The sequence below is a fragment of the Tupaia chinensis genome, unplaced genomic scaffold, assembly GCF_000334495.1.
Source record: "Tupaia chinensis unplaced genomic scaffold, TupChi_1.0 Scaffold000624_1, whole genome shotgun sequence".
Taxonomy (NCBI): Eukaryota; Metazoa; Chordata; class Mammalia; order Scandentia; family Tupaiidae; genus Tupaia; species Tupaia belangeri.
Genome location: NW_006160144.1, coordinates 1,810 through 24,206, shown reverse-complemented (window position 1 = coordinate 24,206; position 22,397 = coordinate 1,810). Strand labels below are relative to the sequence as shown.

General features: G+C 41.4%; 2 protein-coding genes across 3 annotated transcripts in view; one reads left to right on the top strand and one right to left on the bottom strand.

The window, feature by feature from the left end:
• Positions 1-21,379, top strand: part of LOC102484392 (serine/threonine-protein kinase tousled-like 2) — a 47,475-nt gene extending 26,096 nt beyond the window's left edge. The window contains exons 3-7 of one of the 2 annotated variants that reach the window (XM_014591839.2): positions 7,600-7,671; positions 8,804-8,873; positions 10,332-10,375; positions 11,102-11,197; positions 20,959-21,379. In XM_014591839.2, coding sequence (XP_014447325.1) covers positions 7,600-7,671; positions 8,804-8,873; positions 10,332-10,375; positions 11,102-11,197; positions 20,959-21,126 — 450 coding nt within the window. In that variant the 3' untranslated portion in view covers positions 21,127-21,379. The remainder of the gene's footprint in view (positions 1-7,599; positions 7,672-8,803; positions 8,874-10,331; positions 10,376-11,101; positions 11,198-20,958) is intronic. The other variant, XM_014591838.2, reaches the window with a different exon arrangement.
• Positions 4,989-5,297, bottom strand: LOC106736055 (40S ribosomal protein S27-like). The gene has a single exon (XM_014591840.2). The coding sequence runs from the start codon at positions 5,289-5,291 to the stop codon at positions 5,043-5,045; it is 249 nt and encodes an 82-aa protein (XP_014447326.1). The 5' UTR covers positions 5,292-5,297; the 3' UTR covers positions 4,989-5,042.
• Positions 21,380-22,397: the final 1,018 nt, after the last annotated feature.

The window sequence follows — 22,397 nt, the reverse complement described above, 5'->3', positions numbered from 1 at the left end:
TCAACTTATGAGTCCTGCAGTAGAAAATGTTACCCTGTTTCCTGAGGAGATGGCAGTGGGGTTTGAGTCTTATACAGTAACAGTGGTCACAATGGTACAAGTTATGATCTGTTGGTCATCCAACTTACTTCAGGGTTATGTACCTCTAGGGTATTTCAAATCTAGATTTTGTTGATTCTTACTTTTTGTGTTTCTTTTTTGTTTTCTTTATTGTAAATGTGCCCCTAGGAGTTTGTCGTATAGAACTTATCTATCTTTTTTAAAAAAATTATTCTTTATTTAATTATTATTATTATTTATTTAATTTGTTATATGGCACATGCACTCACCAGAGAGAGATAGAGACAGAGAGAGAGGAAAAGTAAGAAAGCAAGCCACCAGGTTTGGGACTTGAACTGTGGTTGGCCCTATGGGAGTCCAGTACTTCAACCACCACTCAACATGCTGGCCCCTCTTTCTTCTGTTTTTGAATTGCTAGAGGGCCCATGTACTTGTCAGAGACAGAGAGTGAGAAAGCACCTGCCCACCCCTAGGGAAAGTGGTCACACCACAATCCCTTCTGTTCCATTACTCCCTCTGTTTGGGATTTTGTGACTGAGATATTACTAAAAACCATTTATATTAGTTAAGGACTTACTTGACAGTATACTGTGATATTTTTGTTTATTACTGTACCGAGTGCCCCATTTAACTTTTAGTCAAAATTAAGTGGAAGGTAAAAATGGACCTCATTATTATCTTCGTCACCCAAGCACGCTTGCTGCTGTTATTATCAGCATTAAGACGGTTAATTCAATTGAACATTTCTTCTGGTTTTGTAGATTAGTTACCTTAATTTAGAATGAAGATATTAATGTTGTTATCATAGTTAAAAAGGCCCAGTTACTTTGGTTTACAGTTATAAAAACTATTAGAATAAATTAAAATAGTCCTGCCATTTAAAAAATGAATTTATTTATTTAACTTTATTTGTTATTATTTTTTAATTTGGCCAGAGACAGACAGAAAGGAAAAGTGAGAAAGGAAACTGTCTGGGACTTGAACTGTGGTCGGCCATGTGGGAGTCCAGCATCCCAACCACCATGCCACTTGCTGCCCCCGTGCTGACAGTTTTTTAAAAAGTCATTTTGCTTTTGTTTGTTTTCTTAAAATTTTTTTCTTGCGGGGGGCAGGTCGTTGCTGAGGGTAGTTTTATAAGTTGAAGTTATAAATTGCCAAATTGGAAACATTGAAGTCATAAGGATTCTGCCATTTGTCCAGTATATCTATTCCAGTATCTGAAATTGGGAAAGTAACCACATGATGGATTCAGGAACCCACTGGACCCACACTGTGAAATGAACTTGAACCAAAACTCCGCTGATGACCTCCCATAAGACCCTGCTCTGACTGGTGGACCACAGTGATGTTGGGTTTTCTGGAATTAATGCCAGTTCAGAGCCAGTGTCTAGTAATCCTTTCTCTCAATAAATACTCACCTGATAAAAGGCCATAGGTCCTGGGGGCTGGCAGGTGGCATGGTGGTTAAGGACGCTTCACTCCCACATGGCTGACCGTGGTTCGAGTTCCAGACCTGGTGGCTTGCTTTCTCACTTTCTCTCTCTTTCTGTTCCTCTCTGGTCAAATTAAGAAATAAATAAGTAAATAAAGTTAAATAAAATAATTCTTAAAAAAAAAAAAAAAAAGGCCACAGGTCCTTTTAGGACAGTCTGGGCGAAGACAATAGTTTGAATTTTTGGCTTTGTACTGGGGTTCTTCCTCTTGGGTACCTGGCTTTCTTTTTATTAAGTGGGCTCTGGGTTTGTAAACAGAGAGAGAGAGAGAGAGAGAGAGAGAGGAAAAGCAGTTCCCCAGTGGGATGTGGTCAAGGACCAATCCTTCCTCCTCCATCTTTCCATACCATCAGTGTCTTGGGCATGCATGCACCCATGCTCTGAGTGTTTTTCAAGGCATTGTGGCTGGGATTCAAACCAAGGTCAGCGCCATAGGATCTGATTTTCTTTTTTTTTTTTTTGGAGATATTTTTGCTATAGGGCGCGTGTGCTCGCCAGACAGACAGAGACATAGAGACAGAAAGCGAGAAATCACCCCCTGGGGGGATGGTCACGCCGCAATCCCTTCTCCTCCATTCTCCTCTCAGGATCTTGGGCATGCACGCACATGCGCCCGGTGTGAGTTTTAAGCCACCGGGTCCGGGACGCGAACCGCGATCGACTACATGGGAGTCCAGCGATATAGCCATTACGCTAACTGCTGGTTCCCAGGATCTGATTTTCTGTGCACATCACTTGTCTACTGCACTGTGGACCTAGCTTCTGTGACTTTTTTTGATGATTCAAGTTAGACTTTCGTTCTTCTGACTTAAAACTCTTCTATTTTGTATACATTAAGAATTTAGTAGACATCTTATCTGTATCACTTCCAGTAGCAGTGTGATCAACTAGCCAATGCTATAGGTCTCTGGCAGTCAGAATTTTTCTCACTGAGTTTATTTACTTATTCAGAGAGAGAAACAATAAACATGGGACAGGGGAGAGGGAGATGGCACCCCTAACAGGGTCTCTATGCCATGATCCATCTCCAGCTGTTAACTGTGCCGGATCATGAAAAAGGATGAGCTCTGTATACCGAAGGAGGTCTCTGGTCTTGAAGCAGGTGTTCTTCGTGTGGGATTGCCTTGCAGAGCATCTAGTTCAATGCTGCACCACTGTCTGGCCTCCTGGGAGTCAGACTATTCTGATTGCTGCCTTGACTCTGCTACTAATAACTAAACAATTTACAGAGACTTACAGTTTCACCTTTGCATTAAGACCCACTTTTAATGGAACATCTCTCTCCCTCTTTATTTATTTATTTATTTTTTGGGAGAGGTTTTTGTTATACGGCGCTTGCACTCGCCAGAAAGACAGAGAGAGAGAAAGTGAGAAATCACCCCCCAGGGGGGGATGGCTACGCCGCAATCCCTTCTCCTCCATCCTTCTCTCGCGATCTTGGGCATGCACACACACGCGCCCGGCATGAGTTTAAGCTGCTGGGTCTGGGACTTGAACCGTGGTCGACTACATGGGAGTCCAGCTACATAGCCATTACGCTACTGCTGGTCCCACTCCCTCTTTATTTTTGCCAGATACATAGAGGGAGAGTTGAAAGCACTCTCCATGGTGAATGGTCATGCCACAATTTCTTCTTCATCTCTCCCTCCTTTTGGGATATTTAGGCATGTATGCATATATTCCCTGCTTGTTTTCTTAAGCTCCCAGATCTGGAACTTGAACCAGGTAGTCTACTACATGGGATCTGACTGCCTAAACCACCAGGCCATGAAGCTCAGTGGAGCATCTCTTAAATGAAGTGTAGGGTAGTTTGACCCTGTTGTCCATTGTGCTCTATATACCCAATGAAGATTAACTTTAATTTTTTTTTTTTTCTCTGTGGCACATGCCCTTGCCAGAGAGAGAGAGAGCAAAAGGGAGGTGAAATGAGAAAGCACTAGCTGGCAGTCATGGGGAGATGGCCACACCACTACCCCACTCCTTTGTTCTCCTCTTGGGATTTTAGGCACACTTGCAAATGTGCCTGGTATGTTTCTCAAGCTGCCAGGTGTGGGATTTGAACCACATAGCCATATGGGATCTACCCACCTTAACCACTGGCTGGCTCTGAAGCTTAACTTTTGTCCTTCATTCTCAAGAGTCCCCCTAGCCCTTTTTAAGAGAGTGCTTATGCACATGGGGCTGGTGGATGGGGAAAGCACCTCATCAGTCTTGTCATGCTGTGATCACCTTTCCCTAACCCTTCAGGACCTCAGGACCTTGGGCACCTGTATATCTTCATGTTTCAGGCCAACCATGTATCTGAAGCTGTGGCTGACTAAGTGACTCCAGCCCTGTTGTCCAGTAGACTATGGTTTTTGTCACCCGGCCCTTGGTCCATATTAAGTTGCCTATTTAGTCCAAAGAGGAAATGAAAACTTCAGAAACTAAGCAAATATTGACATTTAAACTTTTATAGGATTAAAAGATTAACTGTTGGCCTCTATTTCTATGAACTTTTCTTAGATTATATGGGCTTCCTTCACAGGTAAAGGGTTGGTGCTAGCATTTACTTTTTTTTTTTTAGTTTGCTATTAGGCATATGTGCTCTGTAGAGAGAGAGAGAAAGAAACAGACAGACAGAAAGAGAAACAAGAAAGCAACCCCCAGGGGGAATGACTACACTGCAGTCCCTTCTCCATTTTTATTTTGAGATTTTGGGCATATGTACACTCTTGCCTGGCGTTTTTTTTAAGCTACCAAGGCTCGAACATGAATCACACTGTCGGCCATGTGGGATCCAGCACCTTAACCACCATGCCACCTGCTGGCCCAGCATTTCTATCTTAGCTTTAGTGTTCTGTGTATTTGCAATTTACTACAAAATTATCTCAAGGCATATAGTGAAAGTTGTTAATTTTTTTTCTTTTTCTTTTTGGAGAGGTTTTTGCTATAGGGCGTGTACGCTCGCCAGAAAGACAGAGAGGCAGAGAGATAGAAAGCGAGAAATCACTCCCCAGTAGGGATGGCCACACTGCAATTCCTTCTCCTCCATTCTTCTCTTGGCATCTTGGGCACGCACACACACACGCCTGGCATGAGTGTAACCCACTGGGTCTGGGACTCGAACTACATGGGAGTCCAGCGGCATAGCCATTACACCAACTGCTGGTCCCAATTTTGTTTTCTTTTAGAGAGATATTTTGTCAAGAAATAGAAAGGGAGACATCATCCCCCTGACGGATGACCACACCACAATACCTTCTCCATTCTCTTCTCGGGGTTTTGGGCATGCATGCACAAGTACCTGACTTGAATTTCAAGACTCTGGGATTGGGACTTGAACCATGGTTGGCCATGTGAGAATTCAGCAACGTAACATTAAGCCATCTGCTGGTCCTGTGAAAGTATTATTTAAGCTTCCTCAAAGTGCTTTTTTTTTTTTTTTTTCTTTTCATCCAAAATTTGTTTATTGGGCTGGTTTCCCACTCATCTTGAGTCAGGATGCCTTTAGTGCTGCTTCCTCCTGAAGGAACATCCTTCTGTAAGCCTCGCTTTTCCTCCTGTAGGCAGGCAGAGGACAGTGGGGCAACCAACACACAAAACTACCGTTTGTGCAAGGCTTATGACTGTGGTGATTTTATAGCATCCTGGGCACTTCACATCCATGAAGTAGGAATTTGGGCTCTGCACCAGGCACTGCTTCTTGTGTTTCTTCTTTTCTGGAGAGGGATGAAGGAGGTCCTTTGCAAGAGGCATGTTCTCGTAACTGCTCAATTTTATTTTCTTTTGATTGGCTTACCCAGTCTCAGTAGATCTGTGTTCAAGTTTGCTTAATTATCCTGTGAGTTAAGCTCTTATGTTGAATCCCTTGGTTAATTCTTTTTAATAAGTTTATTTTCTTCTTCTATTAGTAAAAGAGAGAGAGAGAAATCACCACCACCCCCTCCCCAGAGAGATGGCCATGCTGTGACCCCTCTGCTCCATTTTCTTCTCAGGATTTTGGGCCTACATGTGTACACACACACTCAGCATGGTTTTTCTTCTTTTTTTTCTTAAGAGAGCTTTTCGCTTTTGGGCATGTGTGTTAACTGGAGACAGAGAAAGTGAGAAATCATCCCTCAGGGGGATGTCCATGCTGCACTTGCTTTTCCTCCATTATCCTCTTGGAACTTGGGCACACGTGCACAGGCATCCAGTGTGAGTTTCAAGCTGCCAGGTCTGGGACTCAAACCGCCCTTGGCTCCATGAGAGTCCAGTGGCTTAACCACTATGCCACTTGCTGGTTCCCCACAGTGTGTGTTTGAAGCTGCTGAGGTCTGGGATTCCAACCATGCAGTCAGCCATGTGGTATTAAACCACCTTAACCAGAATGTCACTGGCTGGTCCTGGGAGGGACACTTTAAGATGTCTGCAGTCATTTTGTGCTGACTGCTACTGGTAGGGCTCTTCTTCTTCTCTTACTGTGACCACGCCCAGGTGTTAAATGCCAGTATTGCCCAGGTACTCCATTGTGTCTTCAGTACATCCATGAGTCTCCCGGTTGAATCTCTAACCTCTATTCTTCAGAAAACCTTTGAGTGTTAAACTTGTCCACACTCCGTTGCAAATGTAGTCAGGTCCTTTGGGATACTGTGTGTCCTTGCTTCTTCCCTGAGGTACAGTGTTTGAGCTAGAGTTCTGGAGATAGGTCTGGGGGCAATGGCATGCTTTTCTGTGAGTGAGTGACACTTCAACTCTGGGAGCAGAGCTGAAGGGAGGAGGCATGCCAGCAGCTTAACTTGTCATGGGGCCACTGTTTGATGAGCCAGGTAAAAGGGCCTTTGGCTTCTCAGTGTGCTCAGTGTGCCACATTTATGGTAGAGCCTCTCTTCCGCAAGTTAGGGCCTGGGCAGAGGAATGAACTTGTTTGCCTCTGATGCTGCTTGCCTGGGTTTAGCTTCACCTGCAGGAGATGAGAACTTTGACAGGCTTCTACCAGGAAGGAGGCCTGGGGTTTGGATGGAGGAAGAGAGAGCCTTGCGTTCTGGGCTGCAGCAATCTGGAACCTAGCAGAGATGTAGAGGTGTGGTCTTTGTTCAGATACCACAGACTTGTACTTTTTTATGGTATTTTTGTTGCAATTTTTAGTATATGTGCTGCCAAAGCAAATACTTTGATGGTATTTTCATTGAATTTTCTTTGGTAGCTGTTTCTTCACTTGCTGTTTGACCATTGGACCATTTCTGGAGGCCTTGAAATCTTGTCCTTGTACATCTTACACCATTTCTCACTCAAGAGCAGGCCAGCTCCTCATGCTGTTATACGGATAGTCAATCTCCTGTAATTTCTTTTTTATAGAGAGATTTTTGTTATAGGGTGTGTGCGCTTGCTGGAAAGACAGAGACAGAGAGACAAAAAGTGAGAAATTGAGGGGATGGCCATGCTGCAACCCTTTCTCCTCCAGTCTAAACCACTGGATCTGGGACTCGAACCGCAGTTGACTGTGTGTCCAGCAACATAACTGTTGCATTCCATCTGCTCATCCTTTTTTGTTTGCTCTTTTTTTCTTTCTTTTCTTTTCTTTCCTTTTTTTTTTTTTTTTTTTTTTTTTAAATCTCCTATAACTGTTTTTAAGCTAGTATTCATGCCTCCATCAGGTATGGCTAGCAAAACTATTCCTTCCTTATAGCCCCCAACCACTCCTCAGAAAGTACTCTTAACATATTCCCTTATTTCTCAACTTTCAGATACTTCTCTTATGATACAAGAGACTAGAACTGGTTCCTCATGCTTTTTTTTCTTTAAGAATGAATTCAGTACATGTGGAGGTACTCTAGAAAGGAAATCTGCCTATGAGTTCCTAGTTGGCTGGCAAAAGAGATGAAAGTAATAATAGTTAGAGAATTTTAATGTGAGGGGTAAGGTACCGTAGTTGAGTGTTTGCAAGTTGGCTTGAAAGTGTTGCAGTTAATATTTAGTTTCTCTGACTGGACTTAAAACATCAGAATCAGCTGGCTTCTTTCTCATTTTCACTGTACATCTGAAATTAAAATTTCTTTTGATTATTATTATTTTTCCTTTCCAGGGGCCACTCAATAGTGAGTCTTCCAACCAGAGCTTGTGCAGTGTGGGGTCCTTGAGTGATAAAGAAGTAGAGGTAAGAAGCTACATCCATTGCAAGTTTTTTCATATTTCCACACTTTTAGTCTGGGAGCTAGTACTGCATAACTCCAGGGGCACTGTGTAGTCTGTGTCAGTGACTCCCCTTGGAGCTGTATGCTCTTCCATCGGTTCAGCTAGCATGTGACCCTGATGGCTTTTACTTTTAGATTTTGCCACAGGGCCCATGGATTCATCAGAGAGAAACAGAGAGGGGAAGTAAGAAGTCACTCCTCTTTGGGGAATAGCCACATCACAATTCCTTCTCCTCTGTTCTCTCTGGATTTTGGTCACATGCACCTAGCGTGATTTTTAAGCCAGCGGGTATGGGACTCAAACTGTGGTTGGCCATGCGGGAATCCATTGCCTTAACCACCATGCCACCTGCTAGCCCCAACCCTGATGATGTTTTATTATTATAATATATAGATCTCATCTTTAAAAAAATCATTATTATTTTGTATAGTTGTCTCTTAATAAGGACAGAGATTTGTGATTATAACTGTGTTAGCTTAGGTGCCCTTTAATTTTAATTTAACATTTGTTAGTTGTTCAACAGAGGTCACTGGCTGACAACTTATGTAATAGAATTTGAAGGTGTTTCTGGTTTGTTCCCCTGCTTACATAGAAGATCAGATTTGGGGGCAAATAACCTAGTTACATGATGTAGATCTAAGTCTTACCTTTTTTGCACTCAGATCACTTTTAATAAATTAGAGTTAGTTGCTTGATTGAATCACTCTCTTGTTTTTGGAAGAAAGAGATGTATTTAAGTTCTTTTAAAGCAGAAATATTTTACCAGTAGTTGTCTGAGAGCTCATGTATGGTAGACATTTGTTCTACTTTTGTGCTTTTTCGAATAATCTTATTTGAGTCTTGTAGCCACTCTGATTTACAGATGAGTAAAGTGAAGCTCTGATATTTCAGGCAGTTGGCCAAAACTTGTGTAGAGGTTTGGTTCTAGAACCTGTACAGTTCCTCTTACTCTGTTCTAAGAGCAGGACACTGGTTCAGTCCCCTTCTGCACCAGCTAAATCTTTTTATATATTTGGTATTTTGTGCATATGCTCTTTTCCTTAATGTGTAAACTGTACCAAAATGCTAACTGTGACATATATGGTATTTAACAGACTCCTGAGAAAAAGCAGAATGACCAGCGAAATCGGAAAAGAAAAGCTGAACCATATGAAACTAGCCAAGGTAGTAATAATTTCATACCAATAAAAATGCTGAATTTTTATAGAATTTTTTTAAAGAATGATTTTATTTAATTTTATATATTATTATTCCTTTTTTATTTTTTTTTAATTTGACCAGAAACAGAGAGGGAAAGTTAGAAAGCAAGCTGCCAGATCTGGGACTCGAACTGTGTTCGACCATGTGGGAGTCCAATGCTCTAATCACCACTTTACCTGCCAGTCCCTATATAGAATTTTTTTAACTCACATGAAATATTTAGTTTGTGTACACCATTTCCTAACAAAGGAGGTTTGTATATCTTATGGGAATAGCAGGTTATTATAGACTTGCCATTTGATACACACTTAACAAAACAGGGTCAATTCTTTGGGGGCTTTTGTTTTCCTTGTTGTAAGTCAATAATCTTGCCACAGGTTTTTCTTTAGACCAAGCACATACAATACAGAAAAGAGGTTATGCTGGAGTTTTAACTATATTTATAACACTCGTAGTTAGTGATTTGTTAATAATAGGTAGTTAGAAATGGTTTTATTTACATTGCTGTCCTTTCCACCCACTATTCTTCCATTGCAGTTACTAGTTGAACCTTGGCATCCACTCGAATTTGTCTATGAAAATAATGGTTATAATGCCAGATACTTTCATGTAATCAAAGAAAAAATATATGTGATTTAGCTTTTTCCTCCTACTGTTCTAAGGACTGGAAGTCAGTCTTTTTGCATTATCTTTTCTTTTTTTTTTTTTTTTTTGAGAGTATTTTTTGCTGCAGTGCACATGTGCTCACTGGAGAGACGGAGAGAAACAGGAAGAAAGTGAGAAATCACCCGATAGGGGGGTTGGCCATGCTGCAGTCCCTTCTCCACTCTCCTTTGGGGATCTTGGGCACACACGCTGGGTGTGAGTTTTAAGCTGCTGCAGTCAGGACTCGGACCATGGTTGACTATGTGGGGATTCAGTGATGTAACCACTATGCAATCTGCTGGTCCTATATTATCCTTATTTTTTAAATCTATAGATAACTCATTTTGTCTTTTGGGAGGAAAATTCTCCCAAGTGACAGTCATACAAAGCTATGTGCGAAATAGAATCAGCTCTTTAGTTTTGATGAGTTTGTTCTGAATTCTTCATTCTCTAAGATCATGGTGTGGATTATAGATTAGCTTTATTTTCTTTCACAGTTATGGCATAAATTTTATTAGTATATTTATATATAAGAGAGATTTTGTGTGTGTGTGTGTATATTTCTTCCTTTCACTGGTTGTTCAGTCATTTACTAACGAGGAAATAGCCTGTTCATAGAGTACAGGCCTTTTGGCTGATTTGTTAAAAGTGAAGCTGACCCTCGACTTTATAGCAATGTGTGCAGTAAGGCTGTGTATTGAGTACATAGTACATTGTAGTGAATGATGGTTTTCATGTGTACTGGAAAAACTGTACTTACTTTGGTTTCATTTTCAGGGAAAGGCACTCCTAGGGGACATAAAATTAGTGATTACTTTGAGGTAAGTTAAATTTTTGGAAAAAACTATATAGTGATCTTTAAAAAAAACTTAAATCCTTGTATTCATTTAAGGTGCTAGAAAGCAATATTGTGTCTTTCCTGTGCTCTGCTCCCCTTCCTCCCCATCTTCACCAGTCTGATGTTGCCCTATCTCTCAATACTGCTGCTGACTGCCTTAATTAAATTACGTGTCTTGTCTGTGATGATATAAGAATTCACAAATGAGGTGATTTTTCTCTTGGCCAGATGAGGTTTCGTGTCTAACAAAGATTGAGGTGGCATGAATTGGACTCTTCTTTTGTCCTCTTCCCTTTAGTCCAGTGGACCATGTGGTGAGCTCACGGGCCATCGTTAGTGGGCACTAAAGAAGACACTGGCACCTGCACCACTGTGTTTCTGCTTCGTGTGTTTTGAGACAAGAAAGGAAAGCTATTTTGAGATGAGAAGGGAAAACATTCTCTCATGTCCTTTTAGAACCATGTGTACCTTAGCTTTCTAGCCATGTTTTCTTTATATCTTGGTACATTTCTGCTGGAGCTCCTTCTTAAAAATCTTGTTGAAAAGATAAGATAATTTGACTTATGTGGTATTTTCTCCCTTGAATGAGATGTATTGATTTAAAAGGGGCCAGATGTAATTAAGACCTGTTTGTGTACTAATCTTTTACTCCTTATCTCAAGCATAGTACTGTTTGAATTATTCATATCCATTTTTCCCTGTTGGCCAGTTTGCTGGGGGAAGCGGGCCAGGAACCAGCCCTGGCAGAAGTGTTCCACCAGTTGCACGATCCTCACCGCAACATTCCTTATCCAATCCCTTACCGGTAAGCATTCACCTGGAGAATTTGACACCTGTTGTAGGAGACGAGAAGTGCAGGAACACTCAAGGAAAGTTTCTCTTCCATTAATTACCAGTGGGGATTGAGGCATTAGGGAGAAAAGTTCATTAAGTATTACCTATGAATCATGTACCTAGATTCACATTTGCATTGGTATATCAACTTTTTACAGTGACTGACCCTGTTCTCTCAGTGTAATAAATTCACTCTAAGCCTCTAACTCAGTGGTCTGTCAAGAAAATGATTCTAGTCTAAGCATTAGGTTTTTATCCTTGCCTAACTTAGGTGTTCTTTCAACTAACTTTTGTCCTTTCAAAAACTTGGTTGGGGGAACCAGCAGTTAGCATAATGGCTATGTTGCTGGACTCCCATGTTGTTGACCATGGTTCGAGTCCCAGACCTGATGACTTGAAACTCATGCCGGGCACGTGTGCATGCGTGCCCAAGATCTTGAGAGGAGAATGGAGAAGGGATTGCAGCGTGGCCACCCCCTTGGGGGGGGTGATTTCTCGCTTTCTGTCTCTCTGTCTCTCTCTGTCTCACATGCCCTAAAGCAAAAACCTCTCCCCCCCACAAAATAAAATTTGATTGGTACCTGGCATTTGAGTTATCCGTAGGACTTAAACTTAGGGTGCTGATAGAAGAGCTAATGGTTTGCAGTTTGAGATAGATTTGTTTCTAGCCTCTGAGTTAGCTCAAAAGGCTTGAGAATAACATTATATACAAACTAGTAGTTCTCAGTTTTGGTTTAGCAGCTTTGCCCTTCAGGGGACATTTATCCATATCTGGAATCAGTTTTGGTTGTCACAACTAGAGCGAGGGGAGATGATGCCATAGGCATCTACTGAGCAAAGGCCAGGGCTGCTGGTAAAGAGCCCACAGCATTAAGACAGTCCTCCTACAACAAAGAGTTACCTGGTCCAAAATGTCACAGGACCGAGGTTGAGAATTCCCAAGCTAGCTAATGTAGGATTTTGAGTTCATTTACTCAGTGTCTTTGGGCAGTTTGTTGGTATCATACAAGACCTTGTACTCAGGATTATACTTCGTCCACTAATAGCTCAGGTATTGCTCAGGTGGGATCTTGTGGGGTGGGGTCTCTGAGATCAGGAGCTTTCATCCTAGATCTCTGTCTAGCAAAGTGGTTTTTCTTTGCCCTAGTAGATCAGATAGTACTGCTTTGCTGCTAAGCGAGTTCAGGCTTCTATATTGTTTAAATATTTTGAGATGCACCTCTTTCTGCTCTGCTGTCTTATAAAAGCATGCAGTTGTTAAGATGACTGGATTATTAAGTCACTTACAAAAACATAAGTTAAATTTATGAAAATAGCTTGAAGTGATTTTGCTGTTTTCTTGTCATCCTTCCCATATTTTAAAATGTTAGACGTGTTTGTCATACAGATCTGTTTGGGTAGGTTGAGGTGATAACTGTTGAGGAGGCCCGTGTCTCTCTTTGTTAACAGAGAAAAAAATTTAAACCAATTAGTTTAAAAAAATATCAAATGGGATTGATTAGGGATTATAGGTTATCTATTTGGGACAGATACGTTTTGTAGAATGTATCAGTGTTGTTTTTGATGGCGTGGCCACCCATCTATCGTGTATCAATTTAGGTCAAATTTTAACGGAAGACAAAAGAGATATGCTCAGTTGATCAGTTTCTGCCAACTGTATGCATGTGACTAGGTCTCATCATCATTATGTGAATCTAAGTATATATTAGGTGTTAACTAGGGACTGAGTATTTCTTTCTTTTCATTGCACAAGGAGGCTCTTTCTCCTAAGTTGGATTTTGTGCTTCATTGTTAGAATCACTGATTTGTGTATACCCCTTGGTTCTCTTTCTCTACTCTCTCTCTTTCATACTTGCTTGAAAGAGCCCAGCCCTGTTAAATCTAATTCTCTATATCTTTTTCTCACCTGTCTCTAGGCAGCTCAGTGTGCTTGGGAGAAACATACATACCCAGCTGACTGCTCTCGCTTTAGAGTCATGACCTTTAACCTCAAGGCACCTCCAGCTATCTGCCAGTCCTACTGTATTTCTCCTTAGGTCCCTTTCCCAATGAATATTTCACTTTTTTTTTTTTTTTGGAGAGATTTTCACTGTAGGGCATGTGCGCTCGCCAGACAGACAGAGAGAGACATAGAGACAGAAAGCGAGAAATCACCCCCCAGGGGGGATGGTCACGCTGCAATCCCTTCTCCTCCGTTCTCCTCTCAGGATCTTGGGCACGCACGCACACGCGCCCGGCGTGAGTTTTAAGCCACCGGGTCCGGGACGTGAACCGCAGTCGACTACGTGGGAGTCCAGCGACATAGCCATTACGCTAACTGCTGGTTCCCAATATTTCACATTTTTGTCAATTCCTGCAAACCTCCAGCAAATACTACTTCTGATTCAACTGCTGTCCTTACTTTATTGGTATACTGAGAAAATAGAAGCAATCAGAAAAGAACAATCCACCTTTTGGGATGAATGACCTTGTCAGCCCTTCACTTGGGTTCTGCTTTCTTTGATAATTATGTGTACAACTCTACTTAATGATTCTGCTTCTATTTCTAATGCACAGCCTGAACTTCAATATGTCCAAAAAGGAACACTTGCTTCCCCTTCACTGCCAGAGCAGTAACAACTGCAGCAACACCACCACACTGGTCTGTTTTTGTCCTGGTAAATGACGGTGTACCCCATTCAGTTTTTTTTAAAGAATTATTTTATTTTATTTTACTTTACTTATTTATTTATGTTTTTAATTTGACCACATTGAGACACACACAGAGAGAGAGAGAGAGAGAGAGAGAGAAATTGAAAAAGCAAGCCACCAGGTCTGAGACTCGAACCAAGATTGGCTATGTGGGAGTCCAGTGCCCTTAACCACCATGCCACCTGCCAGGCCCCTCATTCAGTTTTTCAGATCATAACCTGATGCCTTAAATCTAATCCATTAGAGAATTCTTTCTTTCCTTTAAAATGGTAGAATTTGGTCACTTTTCTATTCTTTTTTAAAATAATTATTTAATTTTATTCACCATCATCATCATCATTTTAATTTGATCAGAGAGAGACCCAGAAAGAGAAGGAAAGTAAGAAAGTAAGCCGCCAGGTCCAGGACTCGAACCGTGGTCAGCCATGTGGGATTCCAGCACTCCTTATCCACCATGCCAGCTGCCAGCCCCCACCTTACTATTCCTTCTACTGTGGTTTGAGTCCTGAACCTGGAGGCTTGCTTTCTCACTTTTTCTCTCTTGTTTTCACTCTTGCTCTGTCTCTCTCTGGTCGTATTAACATAAATAAATAAAGTTCAAATAAAGTAATTATTTAGAAAAATAATAGAAAGGAAAAAAGAAAGAAAAGTTCATTGGTTAGTGCAGAGGTGGAATGCAGCTCTCTGTCAGGGTGACCCTCGTGACACAGATCCAGGTTCATATCCAGAGACATCCGTGAGTATTCTGGGCATGTGTGTGTCCATGTCTGGGGCTAACTGAAGCTAGGAGTGGATTGTGGCATTGAGACCCTTTAGGGTATGCACTCACTCTTTCTCTTGCTCATGGGAGGAAGAAATAAACTTAAAAAAACAGTTACGACACATCCTGCTACTCCTCTGCTCAGTACTGCTCAACGGCTTCCTATACTATACGTCCTTAGTTATCACCACCTCACCTACACATACACATGCACACTCAGCCCTTCATATCAGCAGCTTCTGCATCGTGGATTCCACCAATGGGAGATTCTTCTTCTGCATCTGCTGATTGGATTTTCTCCACATCCATGGGTGCAGAACCTGCAGATGTACAGGGTCAATTGTAAGGGACTTGAGCCTTTAAGGATTCTGGTATTTGCTAGGATTCTGGAACCAGTCCCCCACAGATATCAAAGGATTACTGCATGTGCTGTGTGCTTTCAGTTTATTTCTCTTCTTTCATGAGCAAGTGAGAGAGCTAACACCCCAACAGAGTCTCGACACCAGGCTTCACCCCCAGCCAGTACTGGATGATTGGCACAAGCGTGCCTGCTTTACTCGGGGGTTCTGGGTTCCGACCCGGAACTGTCCCATGGGGGTTAGCCTTGAAGAGCTTCATGTTTTATTGATGCACCAATGTCCAGCTATGTAGATTTTGATATAAACTGATATTTAAAAATGGATTCATATTTCCATATTTAGACATATGGAAGTATACACCTATATTATGTGTGCAGCCTGATGAATTTTCACAAACTACCAGTACAAGAAACAAAATATAATCAGCCCCACAGAAGTCCCTCCTCTGCTCCCTTCCAGTTATTTGCCTCCTCCCCACCACCAGGGTTAGCCGCTGTCCTGAGTTTTTCTGTTTTGTATTTTGTGTGAAATGAATCATACGGTGTATAACTCTCAAGTCTAGAACCTTTCCTTCAGCCTTACTTGTGTGTGCTTTGTCTGTATTTTTGAGTTGGAGATCATTCATTGTCATTGGTGTGTGGTAAAATTGTAATACCTTTTCATTTAATAATTTACATACTTTAATTTTTAACTAAGTAATTAACTCATTGCCCATCTTCTCCCACTGGTACGCCAATCCCATGGGAGCAGGGACTTTGTTTCGTTTATTGTTGTTTCCATCTCTCATAGTACTCGTTATATAAGGGTGTAATTATTTTAACTGGTTTCCCCTATTTGACATGCCAGTGATAATATCTTGTTCAGTTTTAGTCTCTAGCACCCAGACTGTGTTTAACCCACAATGGGTGCTTAAAACTGTTTCTCGAAATGGAAGAACAGATGAATAAAGAATTATTTTCGCCTTCCCCCACCCCATAAATGGTTCTTTTGTACTTTTAATTAAATGTAGTAATAATACACCAAAAGCATATAAGACATGAACATTTTCATGTAATGTTGGCAAATTGCAGCCCACGGCTAAGGTGGACTAAGGGGGATTTTCAGGTTTTTAAAGTGTTGTACAAACAAATAATATATGACAAGAGAGAGATGTGCCCTGAGAAGCCTAAAGTATTTTGATCTGGCCCTTCACTAAAAACTTCCAGAAAATCATTATAATGTTAAATCCATGTAATCATTACATATGAGAGGCAAATCATTTCCAGCTCTCTGGAAACCTGCTCCTGTCCACAACCTTAAAGGCAGTCACTCTTCCGGTTTTATGGAAATCATAATTGCTTTTCCTTAGAGTTAACTGTCTTTGTACACGTCCCTAAACAAATGGATCGGTTTGTCCATTAAGTCAGCTATCTTGATCGTAGTGTTCTGTATGTAGATTTTTGGCCGTTTATCAATTACAGAGATAGAGGTATTCGTATTTCTCACCATGGGAAGTTGTCTGTTTCTTTTTCATACACTTAAATTAGTTTTTGCTTTATGTTTTACTGGGTTACTCTCTTCATCTTTTTAAAAAGCTCTTTGCAGGATCAGCAGATGCCATATGGTTACATCACTGGACTCCCACTAGTCAGAACACAGTTCATGTACCAGACCCAGCAGTTTAAAACTCAGACTGGTTGCATGTGTGTGCATGTGTGCCCAAAATCCTGAGGAGAGTGGAGGAGAAGGGATTGTGACATGGCCATCCCCTGTAGGGGGTGATTTCTTGCTTTCTGTTTCTGACTCTTTGGTGAGCATTTTTGTACTCAGTAGCAAAAAAATCTCTCTCTTAAAAAAAAAAAAAAAAGAAAAGCTCTTTACTTTAAATATGGCTTTTCTAATATTCAGTATCTCCAAGCCATTGTGTGGTATAAATATTTCCATTCATTTAAAAAAAAAAGTAAGAGAAAGGGAGAATTTTGACCGGGTCTTAACCTCCCAGCCTTCTAGTTAGCAGCCTTCCAGTTAGCTCAGACCACAGATATGTGCCACTGTGCCTATCCTGTTTGGGTTGTGCTGGAAAATTAACCCAGACATCCCCTGTGGCCTCAGCTACCATGTAGTTACACCCTACTGCTGTGCCAGTGTGGCTGAGCCTCAGTCTGTATTTTATCAGATCAGAAGAAAGCTTTTCTCTTCTCCCACAATTGTCTTTTTTTTTTTTTTTCCCTACCACTTGGGTAGTATTTTTCTTAGTGTCCTTGACTGTGCCCTTTCTAAAGAAATATGTTACAGGGAACCAGCAGTTAGCGTAATGGCTATGTCGCTGGACTCCCACGTAGTCGACCGCGGTTCGCGTCCCGGACCCAGTGGCTTACAACTCACGCCAGGCACGTGTGCGTGTGTGCCCAAGATCCCGAGAGGAGAATGGAGGAGAAGGGATTGCGGCGTGACCATCCCCCCGGGAGTGATTTCTCGCTTTCTGTCTCTATGTCTCTCTCTGTCTGTCTGGCGAGCACACGCACCCTATAGCAAAAACCTCTCCAAAAATAAAAAAAAGAAGTATGTTACTGAGTTTGTTTTTGTTTTTGTTTTTTTAAGAGGGAAATGGGATAATCTTATAGCCACCAAACTGATCTCACTGTTCTCTTACCTGGTGTTAGAAGCTGTTGCAAGGGATGATACACCCCTGCCCTCTTTCTTCTGTCCCCATTTTCTTTTTTTATGTGCACAAGCGCTTACCATTAAAAGAAAAAGAAAATAAGAAGGAAGGAAGCTTTCATTTATCCATCGTTTCTTTAGAAGGTACCTGCTTATTTTGTTCTGGATGCTTTTAAAATTTTTATCTGTGGTCTCTAGTTTCACTATGATCTATCTTTTCTTTCATTTTTTTAATCATTGGACATGGAATCTGTGAGTTTACCAATGTTTTTCCACGAGTTGTGGATAATTTTTAGCCATTATCTCTTCAGATATATCTTTGTCTAGTTCTTTTCCTCCTCTTATGAAATCCTAATGAACCATATTTATTGTAGAATATCTTATTTTATCATTGGGCCTCTTGATTTGTTTTTAATATTTTCTTTACATTTCTATATGTTTCATATTGCATAACTTCTTGCTTTTTAGTTTCCAGATTCTCTGTTTTGTTATCTCTAATTTAAGCCCTGTTAGAATTTTTATTTTTTTTTAAATGAGAGAGGTCGTTTGTGAATAGGAGGGAGCAGGGAGAGAGGAGGTGTTTTTGACAGTCTTGCCAGATTGTGGTCCTCCTTGTCCCAGCTACCCAGTCTAGCTGGGACCTCCGATGTGTGCCACCATACCTGTCCTGTTCAGACTGGGGTGGCCTTCCTTTGTGGCCTTGGCCATCACACAGAGATGTTCTCTTGCTTGTGCCACTGCAGTTGGAACCTTATTGAATTAATTATTGTTAATGCTTTTTTTGTTAATTTTTTTTCAATTTTATGTCTCCTATTGATATTTAAAACCCTATCTTATTTTTTATTAATCTACTAGACAGAACTGTGGGTTTTTTTGAGACGTTTTTGCTATAGGGAACATGCGCTTGACGGAAAGACAGAGAGAGACAGAGAGACAGAAAGTGAGAAATCGCCCCCCAGGGGGATGGCCATGCCGCAATCCCGTTTCCTCTTGGAATCTTGAGCATTCTCACACACGCACCGGCATGAGTTTAAACCACCGGGTCCGGGACTCGAACCGTGGTCGGCTACTTGGGAGTCCAGCAACATAGCCATTACACTAATGCTGGTCCTGACAGAATTGTTTTTGTGTGTCCCATGATTCTGGTATCTGAAATTGTTTATGATTCATCTTTTCCTCTTTTTCTTAGTAATTGCTCATAGCTTTATTTCTTATACGCTGTTGCTACCTTTCTTTTCTTTTCTTTTCTTTTTTTTTTTTTTTTAAGATTTTTTGCCATAGGGTATGTGCTCTTGCTGGAGAGACAGAGACAGTCAGAGGGAAAGTGAGAAGTCACCTCTGGGAGGAGGGACAGCCACACTGTAATTCCTTCTCTTTTTGAGAGAGAGATTTTTTTGCTATAGAGTATGTGCGCTTGCCGGAAATACAGAGAGATGGAAAATGAGAAATCATTTCCTCAGGGGGAAGGCCATACCGCAGTTCCTTCTCCTTCATTCTCCCCTTGGGATTTTGGGCACCCATGCACATGTGCACAGTGTAAGTTTTAAGCTACCGGGTCTGGGATTTTTTTTTTTTTTTTTTTGGAGAGATTTTCGCTATAGGGTGCGTGCACTCACCAGACTGACAGAGAGACATAGAGACAGAAAGCGAGAAATCACCCCCCCAAGGGGGATGGTCACGCCGCATTCCCTCCTCCTCCATTCTCCTCTCGGGATCTTGGGCACATGTGCACACACGCCCCGGCGTGAGTTTTAAGCCACTGGGTCCGGGAAGCGAACCGCGGTTGACTACGTGGGAGTCTAGCGACATAGCCATTACGCTAACTGCTGGTTCTCCCCCCCCCCTTTTTTTTCTGGGTCTGGGGTTTGAACCACGGTCAAATATGTGGGAGTCTAGTAATGTAACCATTATGCCACTGCAGTCCCTTCTCTTCTATTCTCTTCTTGGGATTTTAGGCACTCACACTCACATGTCTGGCGTGATTTTCAACCCACTCAATCCAGGACTCAAACCACAGTCAGCTATGTAGCTATGTGGGTTTCAGCACCTTAACTACTGTGTCCCCTGCTGGTCCTGCCTTTTTTTTTTTTTTTTTTTTTAGCACTATAGGGTGCCTTCGCTTGCTGGAGAGACAGAGGCAAGAAAGCAAGAAATCACCCACGAGGAGGGATGGCCATGTCGCAGTCCCTTCTCCATTCTCCTCTCAGGATTTTGAGCAGGCATGCATGTGCACACGTGCCCAGCATGAATTTTAAGCCGCTGGGTCCTAGACTAGAACCACGGTTTACTACATGGGAGTCCAGTGACATAACCATTATACCAATCTGCTGGTCCCATCTGCTTCATATTTTTAACTGTGTGCTCCTCATTGGTCTTGAAAAATTACTTGTGCGATTGCTTTGGTCAGGGATGAAGATGTGTTTTTCCAAGAAGTTTTATTTGCTTCTTCCATTGCCTATAGATTTTACCTCTCTGTTACTACTTCAACTATTGCATTAATGGCTTTTGTTTTGTTTGATGGGCTTATTGTGTTTGTTTCAACCACCATAAACTATTTGAATTGTATTACCATTGCTCAGAGGAACCAGTGACCCATGCCCTGCTATTGTAGCTTTCTTGTAGCATCCTGAAGGTAGGGGGATTTTTCTTCTGATTTATTCTGCCACTGAGAGTGTGGCCCTTTGGGAGCCCTGCTTGAAGTGGGAAGGGTCTCCTGTTGGCTTCCCTAGCCTGGATGGAGTTCACTGTTTGACAGATGTTGGTGCTTTGGAAGTGAAACTCAAGACCTGCAGGTGCCCTTAAGTTGTAGGTAAACTCATGAGCTTCTTTTATCTGTTTTATGTTCCTGATTCTTCTGCCATAGCAGATACCTTTGTTTTCATTTTTCCTTATTTTATCCTGTCTTTATCCTTGTTTTCCAAGGGAGAGTTGGTTCATATAAGCTTTCCTGCCATCTCTCCAGAAATGTTTAAAAATCTTTCAGCTTTGGACCAGCAGATGGGAGTAATGGTAATGTTGCTGGACTCCCATGTGGCCGACCATGGTTCAAGTCCCAGATCTGGCAGCTTAAAACACGCTGGGCACATGTGCGTGCATGCTCAAAATCCTGAAATGAGAATGAAGGAGAAGGGTCTAGTATGACCATCACCCTTGGGGGGTGATTTCTCGCTCTCTGTCTCTCTGGCTAGCACATGTGTCCTATAGCAAAAATCTCTCAGAATTTTTTTTCAGCTCTGGGCAGATGTTGATTGAGTATATGAAAGAATGATTTTCGTATTTCAGCTTCAGGGATACACTCCCCCACGAAACGAGAGCATTGCGGTGGGCGTGTCACAGTGCTGTGGTGGGTGCAGAGTGCTGATCTTGATGTGGACTCTGCGCATGGATTTACAAACAACATTCACTTGGCAGGATCATTTTTTTGTTTGTTTGTTTCATTTTCTGAAATGAAAATGTTTGATAGTTAATCCTAATAAAGGGATTCATGCCGATGACAAAAGCTCTACAATTCAGATAGTTCCCTCCAGAAGAACTGTTATTAAAGTGTATAGTAGGCATGTATTTCTAGAGCTTTCTTGGATGTGTATACTCATGGATGTGTACATAATAGATTTCCTCATTTTTCACTATTAATCAATATCCCGTACACTTCTGTATTCTATAATTAGTGTTATCATGAATGCCTTTTTATTTACTTCTGTACTTATGCGTTTTTTCCTTTAGATCAATTCCCAAATTGTAATTCTTGAGTTGCATAGTTTGTTTATCTCAAAATGTTATCACCTAAATCAGTACAAGGTTATTAGCAGTTTGAGATTACCAAGTTTTGCACATCTTGCTAATATTGAAGTTTATCATTGTAATCTTTATCAGCGAGAAAAATATCTTGTTTTAACTTGCATTTCTTCACTAGTGATATTAAACATCTTTTTAAATGTTTAGTGGCTGTTTAGATTTCTCTTGCAATGCTATCAGATCCTTTGCCTATTTCTCTGTTGGAATATTTTTTCTTACTAATGGGCAGATGGAAGCACATTCTTTATTAAGATTTTCAGCTCATTGTCATTCCTATTGTAAATATTTTTGCTTGTTTGTAACCTTGTCTTTTAACTTCATGTTGACTTTATTCAGAAGTAAAAAAGTTTGAAATACTCAAATTTATCATTGTTTTTCCTTTATGACTTATGGGTTTTATATTACTCTTAATGTTCCTGTGTAGTTCACATTTTTAATGTCATGTTTAAAAAGCCTTTTACCACTAGAAAGTTACAAAAGTATTTGTTGGGCTAGCCAGTGGTGTGGTGGTTAAGGCAGTTAGATTCCACATGGCTGACTGTGTGATTCTAGTCACAGACCCTGTGACCTGAAAAATAGGCTGGGAAGGGACAGCAGATGGTGCAGTGGTTATGTTGCTGGACTCCTACAGGGTCAACGTGGTTTGAGTCCGGGACCCAGTGGCTTGAAACTCAAGTTGGGTATGTGTGTAAGCATGCTCAAGATCCTAGGCAGAGAATAGAAGAGAAGGATTGTGTTAGTGCCATCTCCCCTGGTGGGTGACTTCTCACTTTCTGTCTCTCTGACTCTGGCTTTGCCCCCCCCCCCCCCCAAGCACATGTGCTCAAAGCAAAAAATCTCTTTTAAAAAAAAAAAAAAGAAAAAAGAAAAGAAAAACATACTGGGAGCTTGTGCATGCTTGCCCAAAACCCCGAAAGGAGAAACAG